The sequence below is a fragment of the Puma concolor genome, chromosome C1 (assembly GCF_028749965.1).
Source record: "Puma concolor isolate L17-30 chromosome C1, mPumCon1.1.hap2, whole genome shotgun sequence".
Taxonomy (NCBI): Eukaryota; Metazoa; Chordata; class Mammalia; order Carnivora; family Felidae; genus Puma; species Puma concolor.
In genome coordinates this window covers 161,617,009-161,631,775 of record NC_141674.1, presented here as the reverse complement: position 1 = coordinate 161,631,775, position 14,767 = coordinate 161,617,009, and the positions used below count along the sequence as shown (strand labels likewise).

Sequence of the window (14,767 nt, the reverse complement as noted above, 5' to 3'; positions counted from 1 at the left end):
AGAATCATCAATGGGTTTAAAACTACTGGGTGAAAAAGACTGATAGGGAAACAGTATATTTTCAGTCTCAGAGTATCTCCCCACAGATTACATAATAAAGGAAAAAACCTTACAGTGGAGAAAGCTGACAGGCACCTCTAAACTAAGTTAACAAGTTATGGAACAAACTGACATCATGGGCTTTCTGATTGTGACAGACTAAGGACACACACAACTTCTGTTAAGGTACTACAAAAATGCACAATATCTGAATTTAATCATGAAGAAAAATCAAACTAATCCAAAATTAAAGTTTATAAAACTAGCCTATAACCCACAAAAACGTGATACCATGAAAAACAAAAAGGCTGAGGAACTGTTTCAGATTAAAGGAGCCTAAACTAAATGCAATATATGACTCTGGATTGGATCCAGAATGAAGAAAATTGTTAAAAAGAATTACTGGAAACCAATTGGCAAAATTTGGAATGTGGATGATATATTAGAAAATAGTATTACAGCAATGTTAAATTTCCTGAGTTTTGATAATTCTATGGTTACTGTCCTTGCTTTTAGGAAATACATTGTAAAGAATTTAGGAGTAAGGGATCAAGATACATCTGCAACCAACCCTCAAATGGTTCAACATACCAATAGATCTATATAGCAGTAAACGATTAAAGCAAATATAACTAAATGGTAACTGGGGAATCTAGATTTTAAAGGATATAAGAGTACTATTCTTATAATTTTCTGCAAATCTGAAGTTTTTTTCAAAATCAAAAGTTAAAAAAAATGGTAACTGGCTATATAATGTAATGAAGCTATAAGAAATTAAGGAATTGTGCTGAATATCCTAGGTTATATCTTTAACATTGCTTTCAAAAATAAATTTCTCTGTAAATAAATAAACTGCTTACTCATCATCGAAGAACAACTTGAGCTTTCCAGCTTTAGGAGAGTATATTTTGTACTAAAAGCAATATAGCACAGCAAGAGGAAGAAAAAAGTAGTAGTTACGAATATGGGCTTCACAGTCAGACTGCCTGAATCTGAACTTTGGCCAGTCAGATGTCCTTAAGAAACTATCAATTCCACCAATGTACAGTGTAATGACTAGTAATACCATCGCTAAAACAGCTGTGAGAATTAAATGAGAGAATGCCTCTAAAGTACTCTGTGATAAGTATTATATAGTAAACTGGTGTCTCAATGTCAAAAATGCCATTCTAATGTATATTTTAAATAAATTACATAAAAAACAACAAAGAAAATAAAGTCTGATTTCTAGATCTTAAAAAAAAAAAAAAATTGTTGGTTTTTTTTTGGCCATACTAATTTGGCAAACATCTTACTATGTTACTTACTCATCCCCAAAGAGTTGATGGGTATATTCAGGAAAGAAAGTTCTAATGTCATTCTCAAGATCTTCAGGAAAACGAACTGTTTAAAAGAATAAAAAATATAGAGATATTAAAGATACTAAATTAAAGATATTAAAGGTGACAGGTATTTCCATTTCAAGAATTTCACTATAACTAGGGTACAGCCAACATTTTTCTTATGTAAAATGTCACTTCTCCATTATATGATTTACATCGGATTCTCATGAGACAGATGAACAATGAATAATATTGCTTTGAGTGCTTTAGCATCAAAACCCTACTGATTCTAAGAATTAGAAAACTAGGTATGAGAGGCATCTGATTTAGTTTTTATTTTTCTATATGTTTATATACAATGAAAAGAGTAAAAGAAAATAAAACCAAAAAGATACTCGCAGGTAAGAAAAGCTACAGCATCAATGAAAGAAAAACAAAAACAACAACAACAAAACCTATGGAAAACATTCTGAGGACAAGAATAATCTGAGTTTTGAAAAGGCCTTTATCGTCACATCATTCTTTATCAGTGCAAGATGATATTTATGTTGTTACTAGGTTTTAGAGGGGTTTTTTTTGCTATTAAAAGTAATACTGCAATGACATCCTCATACACACACCTTGCTGTACAATAACACACAGGATAAATTCCTGGCAGAAGTGCTGAGTAAAAGTACTGAATTATTTTTGTAAATATTGCTTAACTGTTCTCTAAAAATACTTAAACAGTATGTATATGTATGTATATGTACATACATATGTATATATGTATACGTGTATGTATATGTATATATACACGCATGCACACACACCCACCTACCAGCAGTTACTTAGATTCCTTTGCTTCCCACATTCTTGACAATGTTCTGGACCCTCAACTTTAATTTCTACCAATTTAAGATGGAAAAGGGTACTCTGTTATTTTATTTGCATTTATTGTGACTTCTGATATTACTGGACATTTTCCCAGGATAATTTATCTTATGTATAATTTATCTTACCCCACCATCTTTAAATTGAAGAATGAAAAGTTGTACATGAAAAATTTCTACCATTGTCCTCCTACAACAGATCATTCACAGGATGCCAAAGTATCATCCAGCAGATTAATGATTTACAAAAGAAAAGATAGCTTTTCACAGACATCTGGCAGTCACCACCTTTTCAAGACCAACATTGTATGTCTGCTGATTCAATGCAATATAAAACATACATTTTCCTACCAAAAATGTTTATGCCAGATCTAATCCAGCTTTAAACCTTCCAATTTACAAGAAATATGGAGGACAGAGTAACAGGTGAACTACTACTAAAAGAAAACAGACAAATCAAGAATGTAGATTTGTCTAATAATTCTATACAATGACTTTACCAAATAAATCAATGGCAGAGGGGCAAAAAGTTCCATGTTGAGGGGAGGGATTGTTCTGGATTAAAAGAAATTAAAGAAACTTTACAGCCAACCATAATGCATGATCCTTGACTGAATTCTGGTTTAAATAATTAAAAAAAAAAAAAGCTATTGAAGACTTTCAAGGACAACCAAGGAAACCAGAAAATTACATGATATCAAAAAATTACCATTACTTTTTATAGGTGTAATAATGGAATTATGGTTATATATGTAAATATTCATATATCAGAACATGTGCTATGAGGGAACTGTCATATTTAGAAATCTATTTGCAAAGAATTCAGCAAATGTACATACTAAAGCAAATACAATGGGGTGCCTGGATTGCTCAGTAGGTTGTGTCCGACTCTTGATTTCAGCTAAGGTCATGACGCCAGGAATGTGGGATCAAGCCCTATGCTGGGCTCTGTGCTGTGTGGAGCCTGCTTAAAATTCTCTCTCTGCACCCCCCCCCAAAATAAAATACAATGTAAAAAAATATTCTAAAGCAAATATGACAAAATTTTAATTGCTGAATTTAGGTATTAGATATATAAGTAAGTAATGTTCTATTCTCTCAAGTTTTCTATGTGTTTACAAATTTTCATGATGAAAATTGAAATTAAAAAAAGCCTGGGCAAATACAGCAAAATGTTAAGATGTGGAAAAGCTGAGTGATGGGATCATGATATTCATTAGTTTGCTATGTATTTTTTGCATGTCTGTAATATTTCACAATAAAAAAAATAAATAAATCCAGTATGTTTAGACTCATTAACCCCCCAAATTTCCCACCACTGCATCTCTAATATTTAAAAATGTTTAGAAACCTCTAGAAATTATTAAAAATTAACTGCAAACTACTGCTTCTGATACAGAGCACTTTGGTAGTGATGAAGAGACACAGACAAAAAGAAACATTATAAGTGTCAAAAACCTAGCTGTGATAACTATTTCTATAGTTTGGATTGGCCTTCTTCAATGTTCCTGTCATCTAAACTACTAAGGTTTTACTATTTCGGCATGAAATGTAGTCCACAGGTAATAGGAACTAAAAGAAAGAAAAAGCAAAGTGATGAGTCTTTTAACTGAAGTAAAACTCAAATACTTTAAGGCAAATATATAATTAAATATTTATTGCTTGGATCTGATTAGATTTGGGTGAAATAATCCAAGAGAGATTCTTTAAAACCAATGCTATATATAAAGGATTCTTTTAATATCTAATAAATGAAGTTTTTTAAATAATTTTTTTAATCTTTAAGTTTGAGAGAGAGAGAAAGCACGAGTTGGGGGGTGGGGGAATCCCAAGCAATTTTACCACTACCTCTTCCTAGCTCACTCCTTGTGATACCTCAACTCTAACAATTTTTTAACCTCCAACCTCCACTAGGACTTACAATGTATTGATTAGAACACAATTTTCACTGTTCCTCCCCTCCTTTGTACCCTCACTTTCCAGTGTAGGATTCCATGGCCAATCAATATTATCATTCCCTCATAAACATCCTTAACTCCTTTGCTCCAATCTTTGTCATGCCAGTCTGCTAAATCCCCACTCTAGTTAAGTCTGACGGTATGCCCACTTTTTGCTACACCCTTGCATCTTCATGTAGTTGACCTTGACTTTACATTCATGAGTACAAAACTTGGAAGTGGACCCTCAGTGCTACCTGACAATCATACTATAGTTGTCAAGGCTACTCACTCTTGTTTGACAAGATGACTACTTCCTCAAACCTCCAACATCTTCTAGAAACACATTCTCATCTGATAACCTTGCTTCTTGTTTCACTTAGGAAACAGAAGCATTCACAAAAGAACCTGCACAACTGCCACTTCTACACCTAATTTATTGTAGCCATTCCCACGTCTTCCTTTGGTTAAACTGGCAGAGAAATTCTCCATGCTCCCATCTAAGACTAAGCCCTACAATGATATTCTCAAGAATATTCTCTCATATTTTCAAGATCACTCCACAAATACTCCTCATTCTTTTCCTGTACCATTCTCCCCTTCTCTGACAGATCATAGGCATCAGCATATAAACATGCTGTTATTTTTCCCATGCTTACGTAACTCTTGTTGCAATACTCATATCTGAAAAAGCCGTCTTCAATAGAAGGCAAGATGAAGAGTTAAAGTGGGGACAGACATAGAGACCCCTTTATTACCAGAGATAAAGAAGGAACTTTTATTTTTTATTTTTTTGAGATAGAGAGAGAATGTGTGTGAGCAGGGGAGGGGCAGTGGGAGAGGGAGAGAGAATCCCAAGCAGGCTCCATGCCCAGCACGGAGCCAGAAGCAGGACTCAATCCCACCACCATAAGATCATGACCTGAGCCAAAATCAAGAGCTGGATGCCTAAATGATGGAGCCACCCAAACACGCCAGGAAGGAACATTTTATAAATGCTTAAAGGGTTAATACATCAAGAAGACTCAGACTCATCTGTATGCACCTAATACCAAATCTTCAAAATATATGAAGCATTAACTATGCTTCAATTAAAAAAAAAAAAAGAAGAAAAATACATGAAGCAAAACTAGACAACTGAAGAAACAGACAAATCCACAATTATAGCTGGAATTTTCAATAGTCCTCTCTCAACTGTTCTGACAGAATAAGTAGATAAAAATCAGCAAAAATAAACAAGACTTGCATAACACCATTACACCAACTGACATTTTTTTTTTTTTAATTTTTTTTTTCAACGTTTATTTATTTTTGTGACAGAGAGAGACAGAGCATGAACGGGGGAGGGGCAGAGAGAGAGGGAGACACAGAATCAGAAACAGGCTCCAGGCTCTGAGCCATCAGCCCAGAAACAGGCTCCAGGCTCTGAGCCATCAGCCCAGAGCCTGACGCGGGGCTCGAACTCCCGGACCGCGAGATCGTGACCTGGCTGAAGTCGGACGCTTAACCGACTGCGCCACCCAGGCGCCCCTACACCAACTGACATTTATAGAACCTTGTATAAAACTGCAGAATATAAATTATTTACATTCTCTGGGACCCTCCCCAAACACCTGGGACATTCACCAAAACAGACAATATGTGCTAGACTATAAAACAAATCTCAAATTTAAAAGGACTGAAATAATCTGACCTTCCTGGAATTAACAGAAATCAGTATAATAAGGTAGCTAGAAAAGCCCCAAGTATTTGCAAATTAAGCAACATTTTTTCTGTGTAGCCCACAGATCAAAGAAGAAATAATAACAGAATAATAAAAAACACAACATAACAGAATTGGTGGGATGCAAGTAAATCAGTATTCAGAGGTAAATTTATAATTTTAATGCTAGTATTACAGAAGGAAAGTTTAAAACCAGTTATTTAAGCATTTACCTTGAGAAGGGAGTTTGTTTGTTTATTTGTTTATTTATTTTGAGAAAGAAAGAACATGGGCAAGGGAGGGGCAGAGAGAGATAGAATCCCAAGTAGGCTCTGCCTACTTTGGCTTTGGCCAAAGCCTGTTGTGGGGCTCAAAATAAAAAATGGTGAGATCATGATCTGAGCTGAAATCAAGAGTCAGATGCTTAACAGACTGAGCCACCCAGGCACCCCAAGAAGAGAGATTTCTTAGGAACAAATGAAAGAATAATAAAGATTATAAAGATTAAGAGAAGTAAGAAATAAACAGAAAAGCAATTTTTGAAAAGATCAGTAAGACTGATAAACTGATAGGCAGACTCATTAAGAAAAAAGAGAGAAAACACGTATTACCAGTATCCCAGAAAAGGGATTACAGATTCTACAGTACTTAAAAGGGTAACGGGGATATTATGAACAACAATCTGACAGGAAATTTAGGTAAAATGGACAATTTCCTTAAAAGACAAAAATTACCAAAACTGACACAAGAAGAAACACCAAATCAGAATAGTACTAAATCTACTAATTAGATTTGTAGTGACAAACCTTCTGACAAAGAAAACTCAAGGCCCACAAAGCTTCACCGGCAAATTTTATTGAACATTTAAAGAAGAAATATCAGTCTTTTGCAAACTCTTTTTAGAAGATGGAGAACACTTGCCAACGCATTTTATAAGGCTGGCAAAACCCTCATACCAAAATCAAACTAAGACCTAGAAAAAAAGATTACATCTATAAACGAATGTGGGGAGAACTGCTGTCTTAATAATACTGAGGCCTTCAGGGTGCCTGGGTGGCTCAGTTGGTGAAGCATCTGACTCGGTTTTGGCTCAGGTCATGATCTCACAGTTTGTGAGATCGAACCCCACATTGGACTCTGAGAGGACAGCATGGAGCCTTCTTGGGATTCTCTCTCTCTCTCTCTCTCTCTCTCTCTCCTGCTCTTTCCCTGCTCATGTGTGCATGCTCTCTTTTTCTCAAAATAAATAAACTTTAAAAATAATAATACTGAGCCCTTCAATCTATGAATTTTAAAAACTTACACCACCAAACATTCATGAGGATATGGAATAACCAGAATTATAATACATTATCAGAGAATGTGAAAGTACTTGGGAAGTCAGTCTGGCAAGTATCTCATAAAGCTAAACATACAACCATCCTATGACTGAGTAAATCTACTGCTAGGAGTTTACCCTAAATAAAATCATGGGTCCACAAAAAGACTTATTACAAGAGCATTCTTAGCAGAGTTATTTATAACAACCAAAAACTAGAAAAACCGAAATGTCCATTAACTGATGAATAGCGATATATCCAACAACAGAATAGTATTCAGCCATAAATAGGAATGAACCTTTGATACAGGCAACAATAAGATGTACCTCAAACCCATGCTGATTGAACTAAGCCAGTCACAGAGTATACATGCATAACTACATTTATACAAAGTTCTAAAACAGGCAAAACTCTTTTTTTTTTTTTTTTTAATGAAAGGAATCAGAACAGTAATACTTTGCAGGAAGCAGGGACCGAAAGGGAAGGAACAAAGTTCTGTCCACTGAGAAGGCCATTCTCATTAATGTTAGAACAACACTAACAGCAATGAGTTTACCAGCTCACCTACTAGATCTTGGCTTCAAAATACCATTTTCCTCTTCAAAACAAAACAAAACAAAACAACAAAACAAAACAAAAAACCAGGGCTCCCTGGAGAAATGGCTGATTCCAGAGCTATGACAGACATAACAGATGAGCCTGGAATATCTTGTTCTAAAATATAATCAGAATGAAGTAATCAAATGAAGAGGACATGTAAAAATGACATAGAAGCCAGCATGAATTGGGCTCCCACTGGCCAAATCAGGGACAATATAGGCACCAAAATAAATGATAGTAACAGATTATAATCCACTAAATAAAAGAGGAACTAAATAAATGAAAGAACTGGAAGTTTAATGAAAAACTAACATGTGCAATGAAATCTGCATATCACTTCTGTGACATTCCTACCAGAAATATATAACCTTAAATAAACCATGAGCAAATATCAGATAAACCCAAATTGAGAACATTCTACAACATAACTTATCTATAATCCTCAACTGGTCAAGGTCATGAAAGTCAAGAAAAGACTTACAACTGTTTCAGTCTGAAGGGGACAAAAGAAAACAAGGCAACCAAATGTAAGCCCTGGCCCTAATTAAACTGGATCCCTTTGCTATAAAGGGCATTTTAAGATAAGTGGGAAATTTAAACAGAGTCTGAGAATTAGATGGTGATAATGTACTGATATTAATTTTCTAATTTTGATGACTATATTCTGGCCATGTATAATAATGTTCTTGTTTACAATAAATATACATTAAAGAATATGTGGTGATGATGCATCAAGTCAGCAATTCTCAAACAGTTCAGGGAGAAAAAGTCTGTATTTATACCCAACTTTTCTGTAAGTCTGCAATTGGTTCAAAACAAAATTGGTTCAATGGCTCAGTTGGTTGAACATCCAACTCGATTTTGGCTTAGGTCATGATCTCGCGGTTGATGAGAGCAGTCCCCCATCTGGCTCTGCACTGTTGGAGAGCCTGTTTGGGATTCTCTCTCTCTGTCCCTCCCCAGGTTATGCTCTCTCTCCGTCTCTTTTAAAATAAACTTTAAACAAAACAAAACAAAGGAATGTAGCCCACCAGATCTGCTGCATGTATCAACCCCCAAAACTGGGTTTTAAATTAAAACCCCCAAAAAGCAGCTATTTTGGGGGGAAACCTCAAACCTCACTGAATCATACACTTATTGTGCATTTCATCGTGTATAAATTGTACAACGCTTTTTAAAAAGCAAAAATAGGGGTGCCTGGGTGGCTCAGTCGGTCAAGTGTCTGACTTTGGCTCAGATCACGATCTCACCATTCATGAATTCAAGCCCCATGTTGGGCTCTGGGCTGACAGCTTGAAGCCTGGAGCCCACTTTGGATTGTGTGTCTCCCTCTCTCTCTGTCCCTCCCCTGCGTGCACTCTGTCTCTCTCTCTCTTAAAAATAAACATTAGGGCGCCTGGGTGGCTCAGTCAGTTAAGCGGCCGACTTCGGCTCAGGTCATGATCTCGCAGTCCGTGAGTTCGAGCCCCGCGTCGGGCTCTGTGCTGACAGCTCAGAGCCTGGAGCCTGTTTCAGATTCTGTGTCTCCCTCTCTCTGACCCTCCCTCGTTCATGCTCTGTCTCTCTCTGTCTCAAAAATAAATAAATGTTAAAAAAAAAAAAAATTTTTAAATAAACATTAAAAATTTTTTTTAATAAATAAAAAGCAAAAATAAAGTTCTCTAACTTTATCCTAGGTCTTTCTCTAGCTACCCATTTCTCAACTCTGCTCCTCAGAAAATCTCTTCAAATATGGAGTCTATACTCCACTGCTAATTTCTCTCCTCTTAATTTCTCTAAATTACTATAAAGTAGTAGATCCTATGACTTCTCTCATTAAAAAAAAAGTTATCAAATCACTAAATCCCAATAGTTCTTATGTTATGAGACTACCAGCAACATTTGACATAGTTGATTACCTCTTCCTCCTTCAAATACTTCAATCTTTTGGCTTCCAGATACTTCATTCTCCCAAGCTAGCCTTCTCAGTCACAATGGCTTCCTTAATATTCCTTGACCACATACAGTACATTCTGCACTTGCGATTCTGCTGTATGTTAACAATCTTCCTTGAGATATCTACGTTGCTCACAAATTCATTCCTTTTGTTACATACTCAAATGTCACCTTAGTAGTTGTACCTGATCACCCTGTATTTTCTCCATAACACAAATCACAGTTTTCCATGTATTTATGTCTGTTTCTCATAACCAGAATGTAAGCTCCATGAAAAGAGAAACTATTTGTATACCGCTCTATCTCCAGTGCAGTTTTTTATCCCCAGATAAATTTCTGCCACATAAGTATAGCTAAATGAGTATTTGGCAAATGGAAGGCAGCTATGCTCACCACTATACGACCAACGCAGTATTTGACAAATGGTAAATGAACTTAAAATAGAAACAATCTCAGTAGAACTAACAATATATTGTATTTTAATAATAGGTTATATGGCTTTTTTGTAGAATTTAAAACAGAGCATACTGGAGAATGACGAGGTCAGGGAAAACAATATATATATTACATGAGAAGTGCAAGGAAATAAGAGAAAAATAAGATAACAAAAGCACCAAACAATAAATATAAAGGAGATAAAATTATTAGGTAAAAAAAAACTATGCAATCAAATTCAAGTATATACTCTATAAAAGACATACCTAAAAGGAATGACAAGTTAAAAATACATGGAAGGGTCAAAAATGTATCATGCAAACTACAAAACCTGAAAATGTAATCTAACTTGTAAAAAAAAAAAAAATTGCATTAAATGGCGTAAGATCTCTTCATGATTAAGGTGAATTCTTTCAAGCCTTTACCTTTAGGTAAATCTAATGTTTTTAAAACTGGTGAGGGTGGGAGTGGTAAAATAGGAAGGCCAAGAATAGTCACAAAAAATACAAAAGCTGATCTTCACCTCCTCTAAAAAGAAAGCACAATGGACAAAAACACAGACCAATCTCATCTATAAGTGGTGGTAAGATAAAAATATTTAAATATAAAATAGTCTTCATCAATTCATTAAAAAAACCTCAAGATATTCATTTCAGAAATGCAAGGGTGGTTCAAAATACAAAGATATGATAATAAAATCTATTATATTAAATATTATGTAGTAGTAACATTTGCATGTAACATAATATAATCAAATATTTCCATGGAAACCAAAATGGCACTTGATAAATTCTAATATGGATGTTTAAATAAAAACTCTTTGCAAAACAAGACAAATTACTCTTCAAAGTAATAAGCAAGGATATTTAGTGAAGACACACTAGAACCATTCTCATTAAATTAAGGAACAGATGACTGTAATCATTTTTAAACACTGTTCTGAAAGTGCTTGCCAATGCAATCTGAAAAGAGAACAAAGAGGCATGTATATCAAAAACAAAGTGAATTTATGAAAATGACCAGATATGGTTATAAGCCTGAAAAACAATCAGCTGAAGCCACTCCCCAGAAAGTAAGAGAAGCCAGTAAAATTATCAGGTTTTAAAATATACTGAAAGGGGCACCTGGGTGGCTCAGTAGGTTAACTGTCTGACTTCGGTTCAGGTTATGATCTCATAGTCTGTGGGTTTAAGCCCTGCCTCAGGCTCGGTGCCAAAAGCTCAGAACCTGGAGCCTGCTTTGGATTCTGTGTCTCCCTCTCTCTCTGCCCCTCCCCCCACTCACACTCTGTCTCTCTCAAAAATAAAACATAAAAAAAAAATGTTTTAAATATATTGGGAAAAAAACCGTAACAGGGGCACCTGGGTGGCTCAGTCGGTTAAGTGTCCAACTCCTGATTTCAGCTCAGGTCACGATTGCACGGTTTGTGAGTTCAAGCCCTGCGCCTGGCTCTGCAGTAACAGTATGGAGCCTGCTTGGGAATCTCTCTCTTCCCCTCTCTCTGCCCCTCCCTCATTCGTGCTTTCCCTCTCAAAATAAATTAGAATAGAATAGAATAGAACAAAATAGAATAAAACAGAATAAAATAGAATAAAAAGAAAATATATCCAAAAAGACAACCCAATTAAAAAATAGGCAAAGGATTTGAATACACTTCTGCAAAGAAGATATACAAATGGCAAATAAGCACATGAAAAGACACTCAACATCCTTAGTCATTAGAACAGTGCAAATCAAAATCACAGTAAGATATCATTTTACATCTATTAGGATGGCTATAATAATATAAGGAAAAAAAGAAAATAACAAGCACTGACGATGTCGTGAAATTGGAACCCTTGTACGTTGCTGGTAGGACTGTAAAATGGTTCAGCTATGTAAACCATTATGGTTTACATAATGGTTCAGTTATGTAAAATAACTAAGCAGTTCCTCAAAAAGTTAAACATAGAATTAACGTATCTCAGTAATTCTATTCGTAGCTATAAACTCAAAAGAATTGAAAATAGGGACTCAAACAGATACCCGTAGGCTGACGTCCATAGTACCATTATTCACAATAGCCAAAAGGTAGAAAAGATCAAGATGGGGGCAGCCTTCATGGCTCAGTCAGGTACATATCCGACTCTTGATTTTGACTCAGGTCACGATCTCATGCTTTATGAGTTCAACCCTCACATCGGGCTCCGCACCAATGAACGCTGCGGAGCCTACTCAGAATTCTCCTGTCTCTTGCTCTCAAAATAAATAAATAAACTTTGAAAAAAAAAAAAAAAAGACCCAAATGTCCATGAACAAATGAATAAACAAAATGTGGTATCTATACACAATAGAATATTATTCAGCCATGAACAGGACTGGAGTCCTGATATATGCTACAACATGAAATATCTGCTAAGTGAAATAAATTGAAAACATTATGCTAAGTGAAATAAGCCACACACAAAAGGACAAATACTGCTGTGATACCACTTAAACAAAATATCTAGAACAGATAAATTCATAGAAACAGAAAATAGATTAGAGGTTACCAAGGGCTGGAGGGGAAAAGTGAATGGGGATTTACTGTTTGTTTTTTTTTAATTTTTTTTTAATGTTTATTTACTTTTGAGTGAGAGAGAGAGAGAGAGAGAGGAAGGGCCAGAGAGAGAGGGAGACACAGAATCTGAAACAGGCTCCAGGCTCTGGGCTGTCAGCACAGAGCCCGATGCGGGGCTCGAACTCACGGACCGCGAGATCATGACCTGAGCCGAAGTCAGATGCTTAACCGACTGAGCCACCCAGACACCCTGGAGATTTACTGTTTAACAGGCACAAAGTTTCTGTTTGGGGTGATGAAAAAATTTTGGAAAAAGCACTAATGGTCACATAATATTATGAATACAATTAATGCTACCTAATTGTACACATAAAAATGGTTAAAAAGAAACAGAAAAAAAAGATTCACTCTTTCTACAATAACCTACCCCAAAGCTCCAAACCTCTGTGGAAAAAAAAGTGTGTCTGTCAATCCCTCACACACCAAGTGAACAAGAGCTTCTATGAGAGGAAGAATCTCAGGATAAACCTTAGTGGAATTCTGGGTATGCAGTCAAGAGTTAAAGTTATCCCATGTGTCTAGCACAATGCCTGTCACATAGATTTCAATAACCATTTGTCCAGACAAGGTGGAAGGGGAGGGAACTGGGACAGGAGAGCTGAAAAAAAAGAGGGAGAAACGAAGGTTGGCTTGAGGTTACAAGTTATTACTATAACTGTAAGGAATTAGAATGACCAAATAACCCAGTTTTAATTCTGTCATGTATGTGTAGAACTCGAGTTACATAACTTGGATTTTGAAGTGGGGAGATAAATATATATCAAAAATTGTTTTCCACAGTTTTCTCACACACTACTAATAAAGACAGAACATATAGTGGAAGAGAAAATCTCATTTATAATAGCAATAACATGAATGAAATACCTAGGAATAAACCTAATAAGAGATGTTTACCATCTATAAAGTTTAAAACTCTTTAAAAAGATGGACATTTAAAAAAGACCCAAATAAATAGAAAAATATTCCTTTTTTTTTTTTTTAATTTTTAAATTTTTTTTTTTAAAGTTTATTTTTGAGAGACAGAGAGAGACAGAACACAAGCAGGGGAGGGACAGAGAGAGAGGGAGACATAGGATCTGAAGTAGGCTCCAGGCTCTGAGCTGTCTGCACAGAACCCAACGTGGGGCTCAAACTCTCCAACCTCCAGATCATAACCTGAGCCGAAGTTGGACACTTAATTGACTGAGCCACCCAGGCACCCCTAGTGTTTATTTCTGGGGGAGAGACAAAGAGAGAGAGGGTGCACATGGGGGAGGGGCAAAGAAAGGGGGACTAAGGATCCCAAGCAGGCTCTGACAGCAATGAGGCTTGAACTCACAAACTGTGAGATCATCACCTGAGCTGAAGTCAGATGCTTAACCAATTGAGTAACCCAGGCATCCCGAAAAATATTCTTGCTTACTATTAAAAAGAAAAGACTCAACAATGTAAGGATGTTGACTCTCCCTAAGTTAAACTTAATTTGACAGGATCTCAAGTAAAAAAAAAAAAAAACAATCAACAAAAAATCTTTTTGGAACTTGATAAAATGTTCATCTAGAAGAACAAACAGAATTAGAGAAAACTTAGGAAAACTCTTAAAGAATAACAAGTGGGGGGCCTAGTCACATCATATATTAATCATAAAATTTTTAACAGCATTACACTAATGGAGCAAGGACAAAAGATAGATGATTTTTATGATACTTTAATATGCTAAAAGCAATTTTAAATCATTAATGAAAAGACAACTTAAACTGGCAGGTGGAAAATTGGCTAAGTCATCTGAGAAAGCAAAGCTGGATTCCTATCTCATGCCTTATAGCAGGAAAGAGTCAAAAGTTTGCACTTGAAAAAAATCCCAAAAATATTAAAAGAAACAATGGATAAACTTTAAAATCTTAGAGTAGGGAGGGCCTTTTTGTAAGATATGACAAAAACACATACTTACAATATATAATAAGGGCTGATTCACTTAGATACAAAGGATATACTTTTCTTTGAATCAAAAATGTGTTAATTATCAAA

At 35.5% G+C, this 14,767-nt stretch overlaps 2 protein-coding genes across 3 annotated transcripts in view; one reads left to right on the top strand and one right to left on the bottom strand.

Annotated features, from left to right (window-relative positions):
• Positions 1 to 14,767, top strand: part of SLC25A12 (solute carrier family 25 member 12) — a 212,463-nt gene that overhangs the window by 62,844 nt on the left and 134,852 nt on the right. The window lies entirely within an intron of this gene.
• HAT1 (histone acetyltransferase 1) overlaps positions 1 to 14,767 on the bottom strand; it is a 60,499-nt gene that overhangs the window by 41,630 nt on the left and 4,102 nt on the right. For both annotated transcript variants that reach the window (XM_025934805.2, XM_086718902.1), the window contains exon 3: positions 1,347 to 1,422. In XM_025934805.2, coding sequence (XP_025790590.1) covers positions 1,347 to 1,422 — 76 coding nt within the window. The remainder of the gene's footprint in view (positions 1 to 1,346; positions 1,423 to 14,767) is intronic.